The sequence below is a fragment of the Dryobates pubescens genome, chromosome Z (genome assembly GCF_014839835.1).
Source record: "Dryobates pubescens isolate bDryPub1 chromosome Z, bDryPub1.pri, whole genome shotgun sequence".
Taxonomy (NCBI): Eukaryota; Metazoa; Chordata; class Aves; order Piciformes; family Picidae; genus Dryobates; species Dryobates pubescens.
This window is the reverse complement of record NC_071657.1, coordinates 60307161-60330627: the sequence shown is the minus strand read 5'-3', so window position 1 is coordinate 60330627 and position 23467 is coordinate 60307161. Positions and strand designations below refer to the sequence as shown.

Here is a 23467-nt window from a genome sequence, read left to right as displayed (position 1 = left end):
TGAGCATTTTGTGTTAGATCAGAGAGCAGATGTGGCTTACTCTTCAAATAATGTTACACTTCTGAAAGCCAATATGTTTAAGAGGAAAATAGGTGTCATACCATGCTGCACTCACGCTTTGTGAATAGACTAGCATTGGTTTTTTATGGAGGATGGTGTGAAAACTTGTGTAAAACAGTATCCAGGTCTGTCTGCAGGAACTTCTAAGCTATGAAGTTAAACAGTCAGACTTAAAAATTAATGCCAGAATTAACTTGTCCAAGTGTGAGTGCAATATCTACAAAGCACCTTGCAGGTACGTGGTGTTTATTCCTCCTCTTGCAAACGGTCCTGCCCCCATATTGATTGGACATCTATTAGTTCTGCACAAGTGTCAAAGATGTTATGTGAGTCAGGCTGTCTGCATTACATCCCATTCTGCATGGTACTGAATGCAAAGTGGTCCATCTCTACCTGCTTGTTTATAAGGCAGTTTCATTGAATGGAAAATTTCAGAACAGTTCATTGTCTTCAAAGTATCTGCAAGCTGGGAAAATAAGACACTTCTTATTTTCTTCTAGAAATGAGAAAATGAGATTACAGAGAAACTTAAGTAGAAGCCTGTGTCGCTCTTGTACAACTGTAGGTATACTTAAGAGACTGGCTTTGGTATGTGCCCTTTATGGACAATGTTGATCCAAATTTTAGGTGGGAAGGGATTGGTTTATCTTTTTTGACTCTTCAGGGAGCCTGTGGCTGTGGTTTCACAACTGAATTAAACTGTCATATATGGATCATAAAACAATGCCTTGCTGCTTAAAACTATATGCTTCCTCCGGTCCTGCCTCAGGAGCTTGGGAGCTTTTTGACTTCACAGATGTAGGTAGCCTGCTGCTCCTTTGTCAAATCTCACCTGTGCAGGCTCTTAGTGGAGGAGTGGCTCTGGACACAGTCATTGTGTGCTGCCAAAGGTTAGGGCTGAACTGTCCACTGGTCAAAAGACAGAAGCTCTCTATTAATCCCCTTCTCAAAGGGGAAGAAAAGGAGATTAAAGGAGAGAAACTTCTTTAATTAATCATTAAAAAAAAAAAAAAAAAAAAAAAAAAAAGGAAAAATAGTTATAGTCCCACACTGACTCAGTGGCAGATGAGGATGTATTCAGGAGCTGGATTCAGTAGCTGGTTTTAGGAACACACAGATTGATATCAAAGGCAGAAGAATGTCAATGTCCTTCAACTGCAGCCATTAAAGAAGAGGGCTTAATCCTTGTGATTTCTCAGCATTACACTAAATATGACATACATGGAATGGAATAACTTGTTCCTCATGTTTGTGTCATCTGTTCTGTCCACTCCTCCCTGCATATGACATTTTCACTTACAGCATTCCAACAAGGTATGCAAGATTTAACAGTGACCTTGCTTAACATAGAAGAAGTACAAGCAAGAGCCTTTCTGCATACCAATCCTAGTAGTACCTATACACATCAAGTATTATCACTTCTAGAAGCAAACACTGCACAAATATGCCATTAACTTCAGAAAGTGCAGTTACCTAGAAGAGGTAGTTCTGTCCTAGCTCAAACCAAGGCGAGTGGCAAATGTAACATTATATTTCACAGGATGTAGCAGTTTAATATCCTATTAGTGTTCAGTAGGCCTTTATTGCAACTAGAGGCATTTGATTCTCTATCACACTTGACACAGTGTCTTCCCCCATGGGCACTCAAAATGCAATTTGCAGGGCTGAGTACATTAATGCAGGCAGTTTGACCACAAAATCTGTCTTTATGTTTTGAAAGAAAAGCCACTTTTCCCTCTTAAAAATTTATTAGAAGATTGTATTTAAACCAGAGCTTCATTATTTCTGTACACAATTTCTTGCAGAAGTAGCTGCAGTTGTAACTGATGAATAAAAATTCAAGTGAAGTTCCTCCTTTTTGTATTTTCATCAACAGTTTTAGTTCGGTGTGGCTGTATTTAATAATGTGTTTATGCCGGTTCATCTTTTTTCTTGGTATTGGATGATAAATCAGAAATCCATTTTCAAAAGTAAATAATTACTAAGATTCTACTGATTGCTGAGATTTTTTTTTCCCTGACCATTAAAAAGCAAAGGTACTCCATATATATCAGGATAGACCTTGGTAGGAGTAAATCTGCACCTGTAGAATTTTTTTCTTTTGGGTGTCTTTGAATAAAGTCCTTTCTTCACCAGTTGGTGTCAGCAGTAGAGCAGAAATTACAGCTGGTGTAGAAAATACTTCATCTTGATTGGTTATGAATAAATAAATATCCCCCTAAAAAAATCAAAATTTATAATAAGAGAGAAATCTTATGTGAAAATACAAATATACAAGATCATACCAGCTAGAAAACAGAGTAGTACATGGATAGGTTGGTGCCTTTGCTATCACTGCACTAGTTTAATGCTAAGATCTTTGATATCAAGTTAGGAATAATTTAATGTTATGAATAATTTAATGTTTAACTACTTAAATGCATCAGGGAATATTACCACAAATGGTCAAATCTGGGTTGTTTCAGCTCAAAACCAGTAGCATTTTGACATTTATTTTTGCCCCTCTACCCCTCTTTTTCCCCCCCCCCCCGATGTAAGTGTTTATGTAACATGACATTGGCTCACTTACTTGATATCTTCTCCTGTTCTAGGCTATCTTCTAGGGAGTGAGGATTATTATTCTCATGACCGTTGTGTCCTCATCAAAGCGAAGAACGTAACGCGCTGTGCTCTGGACCTTCGAGATGGAGAGGAAGTTGCAACTGGGTTTAAAGACATGTACTCTACTAATTTATTCACAGAACGAGCTATAGATCTTATAGCCAATCACAAAACTGAGAAGGTATATCCAGCAGCTCTTACTTTGACAACTTCAGCACTAAAGAATGTTTTAAAAATGTTAATGAAATATTATTGGAGAGGCCCGTGGCTGAGCTGTAATTCAGGGCTATTGAGCAAGGTGCATAGAGTTAAATGTGAGAAGTAGCCCCAGTAAAACGTCTGCTGTCAGAATCAACTTTGGATGCACAGCCCTGGCCTACTTCCCTTCTCTGATCCTTCTAATAATAGAAGCAGCGTTGAATTCATAGAAATACTGAGACTGCAGTTTGCTGTTCTAAAAAGAGAATGGAAAATGTAAAGGGAGAAGTTTCACAGAACAGAACTGTTACCAACTGTACTACAAAGAGGGGATACACCTCAGCTTTACAAAACTCCTTTGTCAAAGTTTTATTTACGATTAGGGATTAGATGAGAGAAATGCAGAACAAATCGGCATACAGTGCTTGCACCTACTAATGTATGATGGCTGCTCTTGCTGCATTGACTTTTACATTTAGCACTGTATATTCAAGTAATGCCTTTTCTATCCTTTCCACCCCAGCCCCTCTTTCTCTACCTTGCTTTTCAGTCTGTCCACGAACCTCTTGAGGTCCCTGAAGAGTACATGAAACCATATTCTTCTATTAAAGATGCAAAGAGGCGCCATTATGCAGGGATGGTGACTCTCATGGATGAAGCCATAGGAAACCTTACTGATGCTCTGAAAAGATATGGTCTTTGGGACAACACAGTTCTTGTTTTCTCTACAGGTACGTAAATTTAAATATTCTTTCAGTAACATCTTTGATACAATGTCTAGCAAACTGACTGAAGTGACTCATAACTCCTCTGTCCTTCCTCCACATAGTTTCTAACTACAGAAGAGCAATGAAAGTAAACCAGGAACAGTTTCTCTTGCCCCTTTTACGGCTTTCTTAGGCATAACAAAAACAATTCTGAAGACATGTCTGCACAAATGGGGACTACTCCTATTCGAATAAAACCAGCACTACTTGTCACTGCAGTTACTGAGTGTCTGTCAGAATTGAATCCCTGCTGAGAGCAATCTACCAAATTACAGAATGATTGAGTTAGAAGAGGTCATCTAGTCCAACTCCCCTGCAGCAAGCAGGGACATCCCCAACTAGATCAGGTTGCTCAGAGACCCATCAAGCCTGACCTTGGATGTCTCCAGGGATGGGGCCTCCACTACCTCCCAGTGTTCCACCACCCTCATAGTAAAGAACTTATTTCTATCATCCAGTCTAAATCTACCCTTCCCCATTTAAAACCTTTGTTCTTTGTCCTAGTACTACATGCCTTTTTAAACAGTCTTTCCCCAGCTTTCTTGCAGGCCCTCTTCAGGAACTTGAAGGCTTCTCTAAGGTTTACCCAGAGCTTTCTTTTCTACAGGCCAAACAACCCCAACTCTGTCAGCCTGCATTCTAGCCCTCTGATAATTTTTGTGTCCCCCCTCTGGACACGTTCTATCAGGTCCATGTCCTCCTTGTGTTGAGGACCCAAGAGCTGAACATACTGTTCCAGGTGAGGTTTCACCAGAGTAGTGTAGAGTGGTAAGATCACCTTTCTCAATCTGCTGGCCATGCTTCTTTTGATACATCCCAGGATGTGATTTCCCTTCTGGTCTGCAAGTGCACATTGTTGGCTCATGTCCAGTTTCTTATCCACCAGTACCCCCAGGGCTGCTCCCTATCACATCATCTCCCAGAATGTATTGGTAACACAGCTTGTTATCCTTGATACCCTAACTTGGCCTTGTTGAACCAGTTTGTCCAGGTCTTCCTGGATGACATCCTGTCCCTCAAGCTTGTCAGCTTGGAACTACTCAGCTTGGCGTTATCTGCAGACTTGCTGAGGGTGCACTCAATCGCACTGTCTGTGTCATTGATGAAGATGATTGATGTGAGGTGTCCCTGCCCATGGCAGGGGGGTTGGAACTAGATGATCCTTGTGGTCCCTGCCAACTGTGACTGATTCTATGATACAGTCTGTACTGGTCCCAGTACAGACTCCTGAGGGACACCACTTGTCACCCATGTCCATCTGGTCATCAAGCCATCAACCACTACCCTCTGGGTATGACTGTCTGACCTATTCCTCATCTGCTGAACAGTCTGCCCATCTAATCCATATCTCTGCAACTCAGAGAGAAGGATGTTGTGGGGAACCATGTCAAAGGTCTTGCACAAGGCCAGGTAGATGCCCTTGCTTTGTCCACTGACGCAGCCACTCCATTGTAGAAAGGCACTAGGTTCATTTGTACTGAGCTCTAGGTAGCTGTGTGATCAGTCTATAAACTACCACATGTTGCATGAAGCATGAATAGCCATACGGCATGCAGTTTGAAGCTAAAACTCTTTCCCATGTATGTCTTTTTTATCTCTTTTGGAATGTTGCACTAGCACCTTAATCCCATGAAGCAAGGGTCTGCTTATAAAAAATGTAATATACGGTGATACAGTCTGAGCTGTCAAATTACAGGCTAGGTTTTTGTATATACTAGCACACAACCTGATTTCTAAATTATTAGGGTAATGCAAATAATACATTACCAGGTCACCTCCTTTGTTTCCAAATTAGGCATGGAAAAGAATCTTTTTGAAATACAGCTGCTTGGCTGGATTTCAGGAACATAGTTGTTCCAGTTTGGTTGTGAGTGGGAAGTAGCCTCTCAATGCTTAGAATTGCTCTTTTGACCAGGCTTTACATATTAAGGCTGTCAAAATGGCAAATTAATTTTGTGGGAACACTTGGGAGAAAAACTCCACAAACACAACAACAACAAAACCCAGGGTCTGATGAAAATGCAGTGATGTCTTTTTGCGTTTAGCAGCTGCTTCCTGTAGTACTTGGAATCTTGGGCTTTCATTTTGAGTACAAACCTGTTTGCCTTATGGTGTTAAATTTGTGTGCAGATTTTGGCTCTAACAGGAAGCCATAACTTTTGTATGCCTGTTTCTGTTTGCAATGTTTTCATATTTAGAACTGAAAGTAAGCATAGCCATATGGAAAATGATAACAGTATTTATTCCATGTGGAAAAAATCTAGTCTTTTCTGATGGGGTCCTGGTGGAGTTGTTTCAGTAATGTTTGTTCAGTATGTTGTGGAATAAAACTAAAGACATCTGAGTTGAAATTACAGGGTATGGCTTAATTTAAAAGACATCTATTTTCTGTTTATAAAACATTTTTTTCCTCCAAACAGTGACAATATGCCTACTTTTTAACAGCAGTTATGTTGCTATCTATTAGTGGTACATTACAACAGGAGTCAAATATTTAGAATAGTTCATTGTTTGCCCTATTTTATAGGACTTACCTTGAGTTAATTGACATTTAAAACTGCAGGGAGTGGAAGTTAGTATGAGGGAAGTACAGAGAAATCAGGCCTAGATCAAGTAGACTGAGGGACAGTGATTCAGTTTTTTCTCAGTGTTTTGTCTTCACTTCAAGCACCTATTCTTTACAGGCATAAACACTGCATACATTAAAGACCCAGCTTCAAAAAGAACCCAAATGTTGAGACCATTAAGCATTAAAGAAAGGCCAAAAAAAGTGTGAAATCTATTCAGTTTTTCTGTATTATATTTATGGCTTTTGCAGGTGATGCGTTTTAAAATGAGCATTAGAACATGGTTGAAATAAAACACAAGCAGGCCTGCAGTTGGCAGCTCATGCAGAGAGTTGTGCTACGTGAGATCTCTGTGCGTAGCTTTCAAGTCCTTTGTAATTTGGAGTCCTAGTGTGCACTGGTAGGTAACATGGATATTACAGTATTATCTTCAGCTTATGAGTACATGCCCGTGCAAGGAAGCTGTGTCCCCTCTGACTCGGGTGCTTTCCAAAGACTGGGAGATGCTCCTCTTGTTCACTGTGGCAAGTGAGAAAGATGTTTCTCTATGATCAAGAATTATCTTCAGGAAAGTTCTTCCTATTTTGTGGGGTTATGACTGCAAGGTAGAATCTAGAGAAGGAGAAGGTGTGTCCATAATAAGCAGTATCTATGTTATTAGAAGAAATAGTAGCATGGCAGCTAAAGACACAAGATTGTAAAGGCACTCTGTTTTGCTAAGAACCTATAACTATAGTGTTGGAAACCTGTAGAGGAAAAAGAAATGAAGACCTTAGTCCTACAGTTGGTGTTACTGGATTAATTACTGGACCTTGTATAGTTCTGGCCCAAATTCACACTTCAATGTTTGCACTGCTAACTACTATGAACTGCTCCCCACTCATCCCCCCACCCCCCAGTGATTTATAAGTGATCATTGCTATTGTGTGGTATAACAAGCAGCATAGCAATAAATGTAGTCATGTGGTTGATTCCTTCACTGTGAAGTGTTGTCCCCAGAATTAGACATGTCTTATTAGTGGGTACTGACTGAAATACTCTAAAGCATGGTATAATCTTTGCTGTCATTGTAGATTTCTTTTTATTAAACTCTTATTTGTTTCTTCGTACTTGTATATGTTACAGCTTAACCAAGGTTGCCTTGAAAACATGCTGTTTGGGAAGTAGAAATACTATACTTTTAAAAGAGCCTTGTACAATGTGTAGAAGAACTCCCAATTCCTCTTTCAGGTGGCCTGATAGGGACACCAGGCCAAAAATGAACTAATCTAGTTATTAGCAAAGTCTGACTCCATCAGCATGTTGTGTAATCAGCATCTCTAGTATCTCTTTGAACAGATACACAAGCTATTTCTACAGGTAAAGAAGAAAAAGAGGAGCTATTTCAATGGTATGTGGTGTTACATTTCTGTGTCAAATAGTACCTTGAAAATTCTTGACTGGTGGGATATGAAATAGGCTTTGCTTTTATGGAGCACCTTCTATACTGCAGGTACAATTAAGTTTACAGTGAGATCAGGGGTGAAAAAGAAATCACTGCCTATTCAAGTAGAACGGATAAAAATGAGTGCAGCTATGTCTTGGGTTCCCATGGCCTTTTATCCACTTGAAATCAAGAAGAATGAGGCAGGCATTTACTTTTCTTGTTAGGAAATGTGAGAGATTATAACTTCCGATAGCCCTGGATATGGCCTTGATTTAGAATAAATAAAGGTCATAAAAAAACATTCAATTGGTACAAATTTACCTCAGCACTATTAACACTGGCCTAGAGTCCAAATTTTGCTTCAAATATAGACCATTTGCCTTGAGTACTACGTGTTTATAGTTTCTGCAACCTATTAGAAGTAGTTTTGGTGGAAATTTACCAACATTAGAGTAAAGGAGTCTGACCTCTCATTTCAGCTCTATGTTAAAGTTACTGTCCTTTATTTAGCTGTCAGATTTTTAATATATTAAATAATTCTGTAGCTACGCTCACTGCTGCTCTTGCTTCCAATATGTCTGTTAATTCTTCAGTTCAGATTAGTAATGTAGTGTCTCATAGTGGCCGTAAGAGGGCTTTGAACAGCAAAATATGTGGAACATTTCAAGCTTTGGTTTACATTGCTAAGGGGAAACTAAAGCCTTCCCCATAATGGAACATGTGACAGTGACAATTGTTCTCACTCCAAAAGAGGTTCTTTTTCTCAATTTACAGTTATGATTAGTAAGAGCATAAATTGTTTTGTACGTACTTACTGGTGTTTATGCAGCCTCTCACACCCCTAGGTTTTTTCTCCCAAATGTATGCCCTTATAGAGACTTTTTTTTTTTTTCACCTCCCTTGCTTTTCATTCCTGCCAGCACATTGTGGTTTTTGTCTAATAAATTGTCAGGGTTTTCTTGTTTTTTTCTTGTTTTTTTGCTTATTTACAGATCCTACTTTGGTAGAAACCAGGGATCTGACTGTCAGTGGTTCCCTGAGGGCAGTTTTTAATCTCCTCCCTGATACCTTTGCTCCTGAATGAACTCCTGCTTCTTTGCTTCTGCTAGTAAGCGACTTCAGGGAGACTTCTAGTTGCAGATTGTGCAAGCCAGCTGAAAGGCAGATTAGCTAGAACAGTTATTCTCTGGTGGTGGTGTCAGAGGTGCTACCTTGAAGTTTGTGTTGTCAGATTTCTTTTTTTGGTAAACCTGGTCAATTACAGATCTGTAATTGCTCTTGTCAGGAGGTTCTGAGAGATTCAGTGCATTGCCAGTGAGGAATATGCCTGGACATCTACTGCCTGAGCATTTGCTGCTTCCTAAGATTCTAAGAGGAAGTAAGCACAGGTGTGTTAGCTGCATGCACCTTCAGTCACAATAATTGAGTCCATATATTCCCAAATATTACTTTTCTATTTCATGATTATTTAAGCTTATTGCTGTACAGGCAAAAGTACTTGCACTGGTCAGAGTTGTTGTATATTAATGATAAATATGGAAAGGTGTATGTAGTTGGTGTTTTATACTCCAGTGTAAGCTTGTATTCTATTTTAAGGCTGTAAGATGATAAGAATAGATTTTAGATGGTAAGAATATATTTCTATAAATATAATATCTTCTCTGAAAAATGCTGCAAGTAATATATTAGCAAAGGCAGAAATGTAATTTTATGATGGAAACTAATTTCAGAATGAAAACTGAGATGATGTTTGTAGGCAATTTCCCCCCACCCCCCCCTTTTTTTTTTTGGTTTCCTATTTTAAAATTCTGTGAAAACCCCAAAAGTTTTGTAGGAAAGTTTATCTTCCCCCCCTTCTAGCATAATGGAGCAACTTATCCTTGGTGCTGTCCTTAGGCATATCAAGGACAAGAGGGTCGTTAGGAGCAGTCAACATGGTTTTACCAAGAGGAAGTCATGTTTGACCAACTTGATACCCTTTTGTGAGGACATAACTAGGTGGATAGATGATGGTAGAGCAGTGGATGTGGTTTAGCTTGATTTCAGTAAAACATTTGACACTGTCTCCTACAACATCCTTGCAGCTAAATGAGGCAGTGTGATCTGGACGATCAGGTAGTGAGGTGGATTGAGAGCTGGTTGAAGGGAAGTAGTCAGAGAGTTGTGGTCAGTGGGACAGAGTCTAGTTGGAGGCCTGTATCTAGTGGAGTCCCTCAGGGGTCAGTACTGGGACGAGTTCTATTCAGTATATTCATCAATGAACTGAATGAGGGAGCAGAGAGCACTGTCAATGAGTTTGCTGAGGATGCAAAACTGGACGGAGTGGCTGACACACCAGAGGGTTGTACTGCCATTCAGTGAGGCTTGGACAGGCTGGAGAATTGGGCAGGGAGAAATTTAATGAAATTCAACAAGGGCAAGTGTAAAGTGTTGCACCTGGGAAAGAACAACCCCATGTACCAGTACAGCTTGAGGACTGACCTGATAGAGAGCAGTGAATGCGAAATGGACTTGGGAGTCCTAGTGGATGGAAGGCTGACCTTGAGCCAGCAATGTGCTCTTGTGGCCAAGAAGGCCAATGCCATTCTGGGCTGTATTAGAAGGGGTGTGGTCAATAAGCCAAAAGAGGTTCTCTTCTCCCTCTACTCTGCCCTGGGGAAGGCCGCATCTGGAATATTGTGTCCAGTTCTGGTCCCCACAATTCAAGAAGTCCAGTGCAGAGGCACAAAAATGATTAAGGGAGAGGAACATCTTCCTTACAAGGAGAGACTGAGGGAGGTGGGTCTCTTTAGCTTGGAGGAGACTAAGGAATGACCTCATTAATGTTTATAAATATGTAAAGGATGACAGCCAAGAGGGTGGAGCCAGGCTCTTCTTGGTGATACCCAGTGACAGGACTAGGGGCAATGGGTGGAACTTGAGGCATAGGAAGATCCATGTGAACATAAGGAAATTTTTTCTCACGATAAAGGTGACAGAACACTGCAACAGGCTGCCTAGGGGGGTTGTGGAGTCTCTCTCTTTGGAAATATTCAAGACCTGTCCGGATGTGTTCTAGTGTGATCTGTTACAGGTGATCCTGCTCTGGCACGGGGGTTGTACTACATGACTTTTGATGTCCCTTCCAGCCCCTTGTTTTAGTGAGTACTTTTTGATGAGGAATTAATTAATTACACACACCACAGGTGCCAATAGGTACATCTTTGTTTATTATAAAGGTGGACACGGTTGCACCAGAGTGCTGCAAGGCACAAACCCAAAGACAAAGCACAAACCCGCAAGTTACCCAGAATCCAAAAGCAGAGCCCCATCCCAAGCAAAGTGCAGCTAACTTATCCTAAACACTCCATAAGAAACAGGGCAGTACCAAAGATCATGAACTGGAAGAGCTGACCCTCTCCCATCCAGGCAGACATCCCCACGAGACCAGATCTTGTCTTTGTTGGATCAGAGACACAGCAGCACCTCGCCAGTAGTGATCTTCAATTTTTTTAAAGGTTACCATGTCCCACGACGCCAGGCCAGGACATCACAGGAGGCTGGGTCTTGGAGCCAAAGCCCCTCCCATATTTCACAATCGTGTTATGTAATTCCTCATCCTATTGCTCATGCATGCAGCCCGCTCAGGGGGTCGTATGCCCCCTGCCCAGCAATAGCCTTCCTCATCTTCCATCTTCCTCAGGTCCATTAGAGGTCTAGCAAGGGGTTTGAAGACTTTTGTGTTTAGCTCAGGATGTCAACACATTCAATACATTCTCATCCTCATTTAGTTTTAGAAACAGAGAAAGCCACAGATACATGTTATTTGTTACTCTTATTGTGTACCTGGGAGCTTCTGATCAAACACCAAGCATTCCCAGGCATCTGGGTACAAATACTAATTATTCCCAGGCAACCCTTGGCAGCTGGGTACTTCTAATCAAACTCCAATTAACTCTTCCCTGCCACACCCCTAACATTCTGTGATTCTGTGATTAATTCCTCCCCATCCATCCTGCTTTTTCCATGCAAAATCTAACATGCCAAACCCAAGTTTTTGAACAGTGTGACCTTGTGCTGGAGATACTCACCACTTCTTTTTTTTAATATGTGTCAAAAAATTTCAGCATAAATGGAATCTTGAATTTTTCTTTCTGTTTTAAGCAAACACCAGTTTCAAAAGTAAAGCTGACTTGTAAATTTTGCTCAGAAGTGAATTTTGCCCAGAGTCACAAGCTGCCCACCTTTGTGTAAGGCTTTAACTTTAGCATCCCAATAGATGTTGTAGCAAGTTTTTTCTCAGACTGAGATGAGCACTGAAAATAATTCATTTCATGTGTTAATTTCCAATGGCTCTCAAACAGTTGTCTTAAACTATGATTGCAATTGAACGTTGTTCTCCGTAACAATGTTTAAGAAGACATTTTTCATTGTATCAGAATGTTCTACACCTGCATCCGTGGTCAGTTTCAGTGTTTTGTCATTGAGTGAAGTCCAAAGTTTTCTTGATTAGGTCTCATTTAACTTGCTTGTTGCAGATGCATGAACACTTTGTCAGATGATTCCTATTGTTTCTCTTCTGTTTATTGATGGTAAAAGCTAGAGCAGATCTGATGAAGTAGGGTCTGAAAATACTGAAACCTGTTTAATTACTAATACTCCTTACAGTGAAAGCAGTTGCCTGAAAATTGTCTGCACTGGGATTGCTCCTATCATGAGCGCTGTACTGAGAGGGCAAAAAAAGAAAGGGGGGGGGGGGGGGGGGGGGGGGGGAGAGAAAAAAAATCAATAGAGGACATTGTTCCCACAGCTTTTGCGGGTCTGAATTTGTAACTGTTGGAACCTTGTGTACATCAAATATGGTTTTATTCCATGAGATGAATTTTTTTTGGTAATAGTTTTTTCCACTTTAGAAAAGTCAGGAGAATAAAGAGACATTTCTGGTGAGTTATAAAAATGTGTAGATGTTGATTTACCTGAGCACAGCAATTGATGCTTTAATGCAGAGAGGTATTATGTTCCCTCGATGGGAAATAAAAACCATATGGGTGTATTTAAAGCACAAGAAATACATTAGCAGAATTTTATAGTAGAAGGCGTTGTTTTCTGTGGCCCTCTAATGGAAAGGCCTTCGATAATACTTCCATCACAAACATACTCAAACATACACAGAAAAAGTCTGTACTAAGCACTGAAAACAGTAATGCATCAGCACTGTAGAGACAGCTTTTGAGTGGCTTTTCTGCTGTCTATATCAAACCTTCAGGGTTACTCTTTCCACTGAGAACATGCAGCATCAGACTGAAGTACACAACAGATATTTTTTCATCAGCTAATCTTAAAGTATTTTGCTTTGTTTCATTGGAAGTACATGTTTCATGTTAGTCATCAGATGGAGCATGCTTGCTGCTTTTCTATCACAGTTGCTGCACGATTGAGAAAGGCAGTCGCAAATGTGTGTTTCAGATGCAGTATGGGTAAGCAGGGAAGAACGTGAGTTCAAATTAAGGGCAAAAATATTCTCTAATTCCTGCTGCGAGTCTCTTATCCACAGTGTAGATCTCTGCTGTGTATTCTGTACCTTTTTTTTATTTTAATGAAACCTCGATGGGAGTTCTGCATTTGGAACAAGTACAGAATAAGCATTATTTATGCTGTGAAGATCAGAGGGGAGACTTTTTCCCTGAATTTGATCCATAACCACTTTTATTGACAGTGCTTTGTGTTTAACTGCGAGTCACAACCATGATCTTAAATCACACAAAGGAAGGGCGCTGAAGTCCTATTTTGTGACCGAGACTTTCAGCAAGAATGTTGGAGGTCAAAAATGAGATGCATTTACAAAGCTGAGCATTGAAGCTGTCTGGTACTTGCTTTTACAGTGTCTGGCACTAGTATGTGCTAGTTAACTCTCTTTCATATATACAAAATTCACACAGAAAAATTAAAAAAGCTTTTTTTTTTTTTTCTTTTCCCAAAAAAGAAGCAACATCTAAGCGTCTGCTTGTTTTGTTGATATTGGCAGCTGATCATATTGTTACATCCAAACTTCTGTGTACAAGAATTATTCATGTAGACGTGTCTCCTGCTCATATCCATCACTTCATTTTAATCTAAGTACACATTAAATGGTACGCAGTGGTATCACGTCTGCTAAATAACTGGGGTGGGGGAAGGCAGGCATGTGTGTGATAATCTGTTGCATCAGGGTTGCTTGTAGTTCTACTTCTTTGCTTTTTATTGCTGCAAACTATTGACTGCCTCCAGAATTTCAACAGTATTTAAAACAAGATCTTACAAAGCCCAGTTCTGCATTATAGAAAAAAGATGTCAGCAGTCACTCCGTAAGAAATAGGCCACAGCAACAAAGCTACAGGGATATGGGTTTTGTCCCATCTTCTGTCTTTTTTTTTTTTAATGCTTGTCTGAAGTTGGTTTTGTGTTACTTGTTACTCCTTGTATTTATTTTTCTTTGCAAACTTCTAATATCTGCTTTGCAGAAATATTGTAGGTAGTGTAAGTCACTTCATTGTCATTCTCTGTTTTCAACAATACTGAGACACTAGCGTTGTTAACTTGTGTTCTTAAACTCTGTTAGTTACATATGAAATAATTTTATAGTTGGCTTTTAATATACTTTCCAGTTCTTATTCAGCTGGATGGACCCTCACACTGACCTCCATATGGTTCTGATTAAGTATAAGAGCACAATTACTCATAAAGTCCTAGTCCTTCAAAGGAGCACTAGATGTGTAATGTGATGAACATTTACAGAATTAAACTGTGGATGTATTGGATATGCCATATTATTTTTACCATCATTTCCTATACTTGGTACATCTATTATTGTTTAGTTGTTGTGGACTAAAGAAGCCTATACGGTCAGTAGTATTCAAGATTGAATAGCCATTAATGTTTAAAATGCAATACAACAATATCATAGAGAAGAAAAGACAAAACAGAAACCCCAAAAGCTCAGTATTGGGAAACAGGCAGAATTACACAAAGGAGAGAGAGAAGCAACATCTTCCATCATCCAATTTATTGTTCCATACTTTTTTAAATCAGTGAGATAAAGGTTGTGAAAATTTGTCCTCAATCCATATTCCCCTGTAATTAATCCTCTGTTAAGGGAATAGTGCCGCTTGGCTGACAGTGGCACAGTTGCAGGATCATTTCAGATGCTGTGAGATTCAGGATTAGAAATGTGTTTTACAACTTATAAAATCTCCTATTAATGTAGCACACAAGAAATGGGGAGGAAATTCCCAAAGGCATGGGAGTTTAAGAACTCAAACTTTCATCATTCGGAGCTCAGGTGTTGCACCATGGAGATGTATCAGGAACTTGAGAAGAGGTAAAGAATTTGCTCCTCCCTTATTTTTATAGGACCTGGTGAATTAATTTCTGTCAGTGTCTCTGATTGCGCGTCTTAAGTATCTAAATTGTGAAATGTCTTCCACTTTCTGTGGGAGACTGTCTTCTAATATAATGATTTCAAAAAAGCTTAGAAAAGCTTTGAGTAACTTTCTGTTTTCCCTTGCAACTCTTTGTTGAACAACTTTGAGTGTTTCTTCCTTGTCCTGTACATTTGTTTTAGAGTACTGCCAGGAAATTACTTAGGTGCTGTTCAGATACCAAATATTATTAAACGTACTAAATATCAGTTATTTACTGATCAAGTAGTTTATCAATGAATGTTAACAGGGGAGGCTGCAACATTGCTTTTGTACATTACCATTATTCTTTTAAAACCAATATTTCTTATATATAGGGCAGCTTTTCAACTTTAAGGATACAAGGAAAAGAATAATACTGCTTTTAGTATGACTAGGAATCACTCAGCAGAGTAGATAAATACTAAATCAGTCACACAGAGCAGTAATATTTTTTTAATATCTGCTATTATGTTTTAGTGGAATAGTTTCAGTTTGTGGAATCATAAAACAGTTTGGATTGGAAGGGACCTTTAAAGGTCATCTAGCCCAAACTCCCCTAGTGAGCAAAGACATCTGCAACTAGGTCATGTTGCTTAGAGCCCTGTTCAATCTGACCTTGATTGTTTCCAGGCATGGGGTAGATCATCTACCCCGTCTCTGGGCAACCTGTTCCCATATGTCACCACCCTCACTGTAAAGAAAATATTCCTTATATTTAGTCTTATTTGGTTTAAAATCATATCAGTACAGGTCCTTGTAAAGATCATCTCTTATAAGACCACCTTAAGTGCTGAAAAGCCACTGTAAGGTCTCCCTGGAGCCTCCACGCTGAGCAACCCCAACTCTGTCAGTCTTTCCTCACAGGAGAGGTGTTCCAACCATGTAATCATTTTTGTGGCCCTCTTCTGGACTCTCTCCAACAAGTCTGTGTCTCTTTTGTGCTGAGAACTCCAGAGCTGAACACAGTAATTCAAGTGGGGTCTAACCAGAACAGAGCAAAGGGTCTGGATCATCTCCCTTGGCCTGTTGGCCATACTTCTTTAAACATAGTCCAGGTTATGTCTGTGCTGTGAGCACACATTGCTTGCTCATGCCCAGTATTTCATCCACCAGGACCCCCAAGTACTTTGCATTCAATCTCTTTAGCATGTACTGGTATGAGGATTGCTTGAACCAAAGTACATGTCATTGCACTTGGCCATGTTGAACTTCATGAGGTTCTTACAGATTTGTCAGCTCTGTTCCGCCCCCTTGTCCCTGAGGGCAGTTTCCCAGGGATTTCTATTGACTAACTCCTTGAAGTCTGGAAGTTTGAGTTCCTAAAATTCAGGGTCCTTACTTTACTCTTTGCCTAGCACATATCCCTCATGACTCCACCAGTGGATTATGGAAAATCATACAAAGCTATCAAACCAGGAATGCTTAGTTTTAATAATTTGATTTTTTCAGTATTTATTTAATAATGGCTTAATAGAACAAAAGTGAATAGAGCCAAGTTTGAAATAGTGTATGCCATTATTTTTATATTTATCTTATAACTGTACTTATGTGCTTTGTGTACATTGAAATGGGCTGACCCTGAATTTTGTATTAAGATTCCAGAGCTACCGGAACCTGGGTTAGGAAGAACCAGAAATCTGCGTCAGTAATTTCACTTACATTTTAGAGTAAACTAACTAAATATAAATGCTGATTTGAACAACACAGAACAGTCTCACATAAAGCTATTGCTTCTCCAAAAGGCTTGCTTTGTCAATCATGGACAACCCTTGCTTGTGGGAATCCATACAGAAACACAGGGAAAATGTATCATAGATTTATTATTCTTCTAGTGAAAGCTGGCCATAGTTGCAGTTGTGGCTGCAAATGATACATATTTGTCCAGAGAAGGGCAACAAGGCTGGTGAGAGGCCTTGAGCACAAGCCCTATGAGGAGAGGCTGAGGGAGCTGGGATTGTTTAGCCTGGAGAAGAGAAGGATCAGGGGTGACCTCATTGCCCTCTACCTGAAAGGTGGCTGTAGACAGGAAGGGGTTGGTCTCTTCTCCCAGGCAACCAGCACCAGAACAAGGGGACACAGTCTTAAGCTGCGCCAGGTAAGGTTTAGACTCGAAGTGAGGAGAAAGTTCTTCACTGAGCGAGTCGTTCGTCATTGGAATGTGCTGCCCAGGGAGGTGGTGGAGTCACCATCCCTGGAGGTGTTCAAGGGGAGATTGGACGTGACACTTGGTGCCATGGTCTAGTCGTGAGGTCTGTCGAGACAGGTTGGACTTGATGATCCTTGGGGTCTCTTCCAACCTTAGTTATACTGTGATACTGTATCTGCCTGTTTGAATGTATCACTCATTGCATTGCCATCAAGTTGTATTCCAGTGATTTCAATGTACTGGAAAGGCAAAGCTTTTTGTTTCAAGCCGTATAATAATTGCATTTTATTGACCACAAATAGGTCACGTTCACTATGAGATAGGAACTACTGCTAACCAGCAGTTACAGTGCACTAGAAAGTCAAAACGAGCAGACAGAATGCAAATGCAAAAAAACCCCAAACCAACAAAAAACAGAAAACCAACACCACCTGAAAGGTAAAATGCATGCCTCAGGAGAAACAATAGCTGTGCAGACAGTGATGCTGATGAGTAGGACAAAGGTCAGGGTCTTTTTTCAGCCCACATGTGCCTCTTTTCACAGGTGATTACCCCTGAGGTCTGTCAGCTGTGTTCAGGGACTGCATGTGGCTTCCTGTGACTACCCAAGTGAGCATGGGTGGCTTAAACCATTTTAATAGTTACAGTGGTTTTGGTTTATTAATCTAGATAATTTTGATAAAACTGTGCTTAGAGTAAGCATATACACAATTACACCGGCCTCTTCTAGGGCCCATTGACCTCTTCTGCTCTCTGAGAGCTTTCAGTTAGCTTAACTCTTTAATTTAGTCATAGCCAGCAAGAGCTGCAGCCTAAGGCAAATGAGAGGAGCTTTGGGAAAACATGGACCTGGCGACCTTGACTAATTTAATGAGTCACTTATTCTGTAATCCTGAGAAAGACTTCAAGTTTGATTTTTTTAAGAATTAGTAACTGCTTTGCCATAGTGGCAGGATGAGGAAGGTGGGACTTCTGAACTCACATACACAAGTCAGGTAGTGGTTACTCAGAAGAGCAGAAGGTCTTATGAGGAAGATAAAACTGCAGCTATAATTATAGGGATTGGGGATCACCACACGGGTTGCCTATATCTGCTCTTGAAGGCATTGACTTCTCATTTGACTGAAACAGTAGATCTTGCTGTTACAAGTCTGCGCTGAGTAGGCTAAGGGTTTTTCAATAATATGAAAGAGATTATAAATTCTGACTGTTGGTGGCATTAGAGTTGATGAACAATAGCAGACAGACTCCTTTTGAAAGTACCATAAAGTGGATACACATCATGGCTTTTATATCACGACATTAGATAAGGAATTTGCAGAGAAAAGAAGGCAGGATGTTTTCTGAAAAGGAAAGGATTCACTTATTTCTGAAGTATGGTTCTGGGAAACACTTGGCTATCCAAGGTTAAAGTTCTGTTTATAGTTTTTATGCTGTCTTTGAGCAAAGAAGTCTGTTACTACATTATGGATTTTTCTGCTCCTTTCCTGGTAATGGGAAAAGAAAAGGAAACCAGTTGACCTCTAAAGGATAGTTTCCAGGATAAGCTTTTTAAGGAATCATTAGGCACAAAAACATTAAAACTAAAATGCTCACCAAGAACAAGATACACAGTTTGACTGCTCCTTTGAAGTCTACAGTTGATTCAACTGTGATTGTGAAGAACTCCCTTTTGAAATCACTGAGTGCTATGTGTGTATTTTTGGGACTGACTGTGGTCTGTAAAGCTAGATGGTTGCCAAAAGGAGAGATTTCACAACATCAGGAATCAGGAAATATGATCAAAAATGGTAGAAAGTTCAAGGATGATGATGCTGGAGAAAAGTTTGATCTTGCCAAGAGGAAATTGCTGGTGACCTTGTTGAACTACTGTGGTGTCTTGCAGACGTATTGCAGAGATTCAGACATGGGAGCAATTAGAAGGCGGCATGTTTTATCATGGAGCTGGGAAAAAATACATCACATAATTGGAATAAAATAATTGTTAGTAAATTAAAAAGTTTGAGTGCTCCTTCTTGTCACTCACTTGAATGTAGCCTTGATGTGAAAAAATTTAAAAGGGGGAGAATATTAGGCGCACTGTAAACACTGTTTGTACTTCTGTTTAATTGGAGAAAATAGGTTCAGCCTTACCCATCTTAATATCCGTTCTCTTAGATTCATCAGAGTGCTGTTCATCTTGTTTACCTGTCATCCAACAAAGATGTTAAAAAAAAAGCAAACAAAAAGTTAGTCTGAAGTACTTCTTCAGCAAGTGTGTTCTCTGCCACTTCATCACCTGGAAAACATAATCCATCACTGCAAAAGAGATTTGTGTAACCTAGTTAAAAACACTGCTTAGATCATTAAAGGGAAAGGAAATTATTTATGTAAACTCCTTCATTACCTGTTTTTCTATGTCACCACATTACTTTATTGAATAATCTCTTTACTCCCCTGTAAACCTGATTATATTTAGCAAAAGCCAAGGTAACTGTTGGGAGAGGCTTGGACATTGCTGAATGTGCCTGTACAGCACTGATGAGTTTTCCACCTTGTCAATGCATGCTGAATAAACGGACCTGTTTCATTTCAAAGTAATCTCTAGGAGAATGAAGTAGCCTACAGGAAACAGAATAGTTGCAACAGATCAGAAACTAATTACACCCTTCCCCCCCCCAAATTTTAAGACTAGTGTTATAAAGAATATTTTCTTTGCTCTTTTTCTTTCTTTCTTTTTTTTTTTTTTTTTTTTTGTATGTGGTTTAATCAATTGTTGGATGGAATATCAGTTTTTGTGGTTTATGTGCTTGGTGTGAGAGTTAGCTTAGGGACAGATACTTGTTATTACTGCCTTTTTTTTTTTTCTTTTTTCAAAATGTCCAGCATGGTAAGTAATAACTAAAGAGTTTTGATTCATTTTTATATTTTTATGCCAGCAGACAAATGTTTCTTTCTGCTAGTGAACTGAGCCAATATATGCTTGGTATAGCTAAGGCCCCAAGTGTTTAAAAAATTGAGTCACTCCTTTGAAAGAAAAGTGATGTGAAAAACAGATGTAAATCTGTCCAACTGCCAGAATCAAGTTAAAGTTTGCACTGTGTAAAGCCAATGCATGTGCCTACACTTAGTAACAAGAAGAAAAACAGACATCTCGTTCACAGTGGATGTGATATAAAAGTTGTAGACACACAGAAGGAGGAAGCTGGGTTACTGTGGGATGGCCAAGAATCGGGTGAAATGCTCCTGACACTAAATAGTGGCTCTGCCACTCCTGCTGTAAGGAGCAGACTTCTTAACTCCCTATGTTGAGGTTTCTACTGTTCTTGGGCTGTTTGGAGCATGGGGCAGTTTTCCCTGGCTGCAGGTGGTGTTGGAAGGTGCCCATCTGCACCAGCTTCCTGTGTGCAGGCTCGGCTGAACCATTCAGAGCCCTCTTCTTCCTCTGCAGCCTTTTGCTCAAAACCTTTCCCAGCTGTATCCTGATGTGCTAAACTACTTAAATTAGCTCCAGATTGCTCTGTTTATTGTGTGCAAGAGAAGTGACAGAAGGCAATAGGAACAGTTTCCCCTCAAGTAAACACTAAGGTAGAGGGGCTACAGGATATTAGGATGGAAAATGTGGGTTTTTGGGCACAGCCCTGAGGCTTTAATGGCTGTATGTTGGATCATTTGTCTCTGCTGTTTGGATGTAATTCTAAGTTTTGGCCGCTTTGTATCTCTGGAAGTGGTTGTTTGGTTTTGTTTTTTCTATTTAAAGAGTAAAAAGAAAGGTGTTAGGTCAAAGCAGTCATTCCTTCCCTCCCTCTCAACAGACAAAACTAGGGAAAAGTAAAATAATGATCTCCTAAGGCTGGCAGCCTTCCCTGCAGGCCATGCACAGTTTAATGCTTCTGCTGCATCTGAAGTCATCTTTTCTTGTACACAACTCTGATCAATAATAGGTGTATTCTGCCAAGCCTGGTCCTCATGGTTGGAATTGGATCCTCTTTTCTTAGCTTACAACTGCCACCTGAAGAACAAAACCAGCAGGCCTGAGGCCGGATATTTTCCATACCCCTGAAGTATGGATGCGTTAGTTTTGGATTATTGCTGCTTGTACAGGGTGTCTGCAAGTGGCCTGATTTCCTGGTTTTTTTCCCCACCTCCAAAAGCTGCTATAAATATGCCCCCTAATTAGATCCATAACGTTGTTTGGATAACAGCACTAGGTTTGTTCCAAAAGGGCCACACTGCTTCCAGAAGCTGAAGAAGAAACCCAAATGTATTCAAAATAAACTTCTGAATGCTTTTACTGAATAAAAGCACCTAGATGTAGCCAGCTACTGGGCAGTCTCTGCACTTGGAAAATGTCATACTTGAAATTCAGTGCTTCCCAGCCTACTTGTGTTCATTTGTCAGTCCTACCCTGTCCTTTTATTGAGTGTCCATCTACCGTATGAACATATATCTTCTGTTTGCTAGTGAGAGAGGCAGGATGCACTTGAAAACTAAACGTTCTTCTGAGCTATATTTACAACATTTATTTATTTTAAATGAAAAGAGGGAGCATATCAGAGGGACTTCATTGTTCATTTTAGCGAAGGGAAAACACCTTACTTCTACTCTTGCCTTCACAACACTATTAATGTATTAATTAGAAGCAAGAAACTGGAACAAGTACCAGGAATTATTCTTCATTGCATTTCCCCTACAGACATTTTGTGCACATTCTCCATGCTAGATTACATATAGTTTATGGCTTTCGTATGAGGAGCAGCAGGAGCTGTTAAGGTTCCTTTCTTAGTATTTTGAAGATGGTTTAATGTGATAATGTATTGAAATGCCCAAATCTGCACTACAAAACAAATCAGAGTTGGATTTTTAATATTTTGTTTCTGAATTGTACTCACTTTGAAAATACCATGTTCAAACAGAGCTTGCCATGGTTTATGTATCAGACAGATGTGTCCTAGCTCAGCTTACTGCAGGGGCCCATGAAGATAAATTAAAGGGTATGGGAATTTTCTCTTGCAGCTTCAGAGAAATTCATCATTTCAGAAAAGTAGGAGTTTAAGCACAGGTAGAAAACAGAAAAAAAAAAGCTGGGGCATGCCTATGTTGGAGTTGAAAAGTACTGTGGATACAGTAAGAGTATTGGCAAGTATTATGTACTGTTTTCAGGCAAATAGGAGACCTAGTGTTTGTAGCTGGGAGCCAGAAATGTTAGGCTAGAGCTTTACAGTCTCTGATGGTGAATTAAAGTTTGTTAAGCACCTGTACATGACAAACCATTAGTGAAATTAAGTTGTACTGTTGTATTTATGTGACCCTAGATGCTTAAAAGTTAAGTTTTCCTCTGCTTTGCCCTTGTGTATGTATTATTTCAAATGCTTGCTTTGTGCTGGACTCTGAAGAGGATAAAGAAGTGTTTGCATAGCCAGACTTTCTTAGCACATAAGACATAAATATACACAGATATCTTAAACCTGCTATTTTTGAAAAAATCAATCTAGGAAGAGAAGTTATATTTTTAAGTGTATTAACCTCATTATCATAAAATATTTTCTATGTTGATTTTTTGATGCCATATCAAGTGGGTTTGGTCTTTTGTTACTTATTGCTAAAATTAGTTTATGTAGATTTTTTTAATGCTGTGAGTCATACTGTGCAAAACCATCCAGAAAAACTTACACTATTGGATTTTTGTGCTGAAAGAGGGGGTTTTTGTGTATCTATTTCTTAATTTATTTTTTTTGGGGGGGGTTGTTTTTTGTTTGGTTTGGTTTTCTGTTAAGACTGTTATTTTTCTTATAGGACATAAGTAATTACTGCTATATTTTATAGAGTTATTTTTACAAATATTTTCCATATTCTTGGATCACTCTTTGTTCTCTGCAAATGCCAAAAACATATTAAACTTGCTGTGGTAAGTGTAGTTTCTAGGACACATACTTAGGATTACAATTTTCCTGTTGCAACCAAGGTTGTGTAATAGTAACAACATTGCAAACTTAAATTTGCTGGTTTTATCACTGGAAGGTTAAGAATAAATAGAAATTAAGGACAGTTTATGTGAACTTGTATATTTTTATGTCTCACTGCCTGACATAATTTGCACACTAAATGTAGTCATCAAGGGTGACCTTTTTTGTGTTTTGTTTGTTTTGTTTTGTTTTGTATGGACAGTTTTGAGTAGCTCCTTTTTTGGAGTTAGAAAATACAAAGATGAAAAGAAATTAGTGGAGTTAAAACTGCTTAGTAAGAGCAGCAAATACAGCTCTTCAGGATAAACCTGTGGAGAAATTCCACGGAGCTCTCTCTGA

The 23467-nt window shown here is 39.5% G+C and overlaps 1 protein-coding gene across 1 annotated transcript in view; it reads left to right on the top strand.

The window, feature by feature from the left end:
- Positions 1-23467, top strand: part of ARSB (arylsulfatase B) — an 89300-nt gene that overhangs the window by 6105 nt on the left and 59728 nt on the right. Inside the window, exons 3-4 of the mRNA XM_009910796.2 lie at positions 2652-2842; positions 3383-3590. Coding sequence (XP_009909098.2) covers positions 2652-2842; positions 3383-3590 — 399 coding nt within the window. The remainder of the gene's footprint in view (positions 1-2651; positions 2843-3382; positions 3591-23467) is intronic.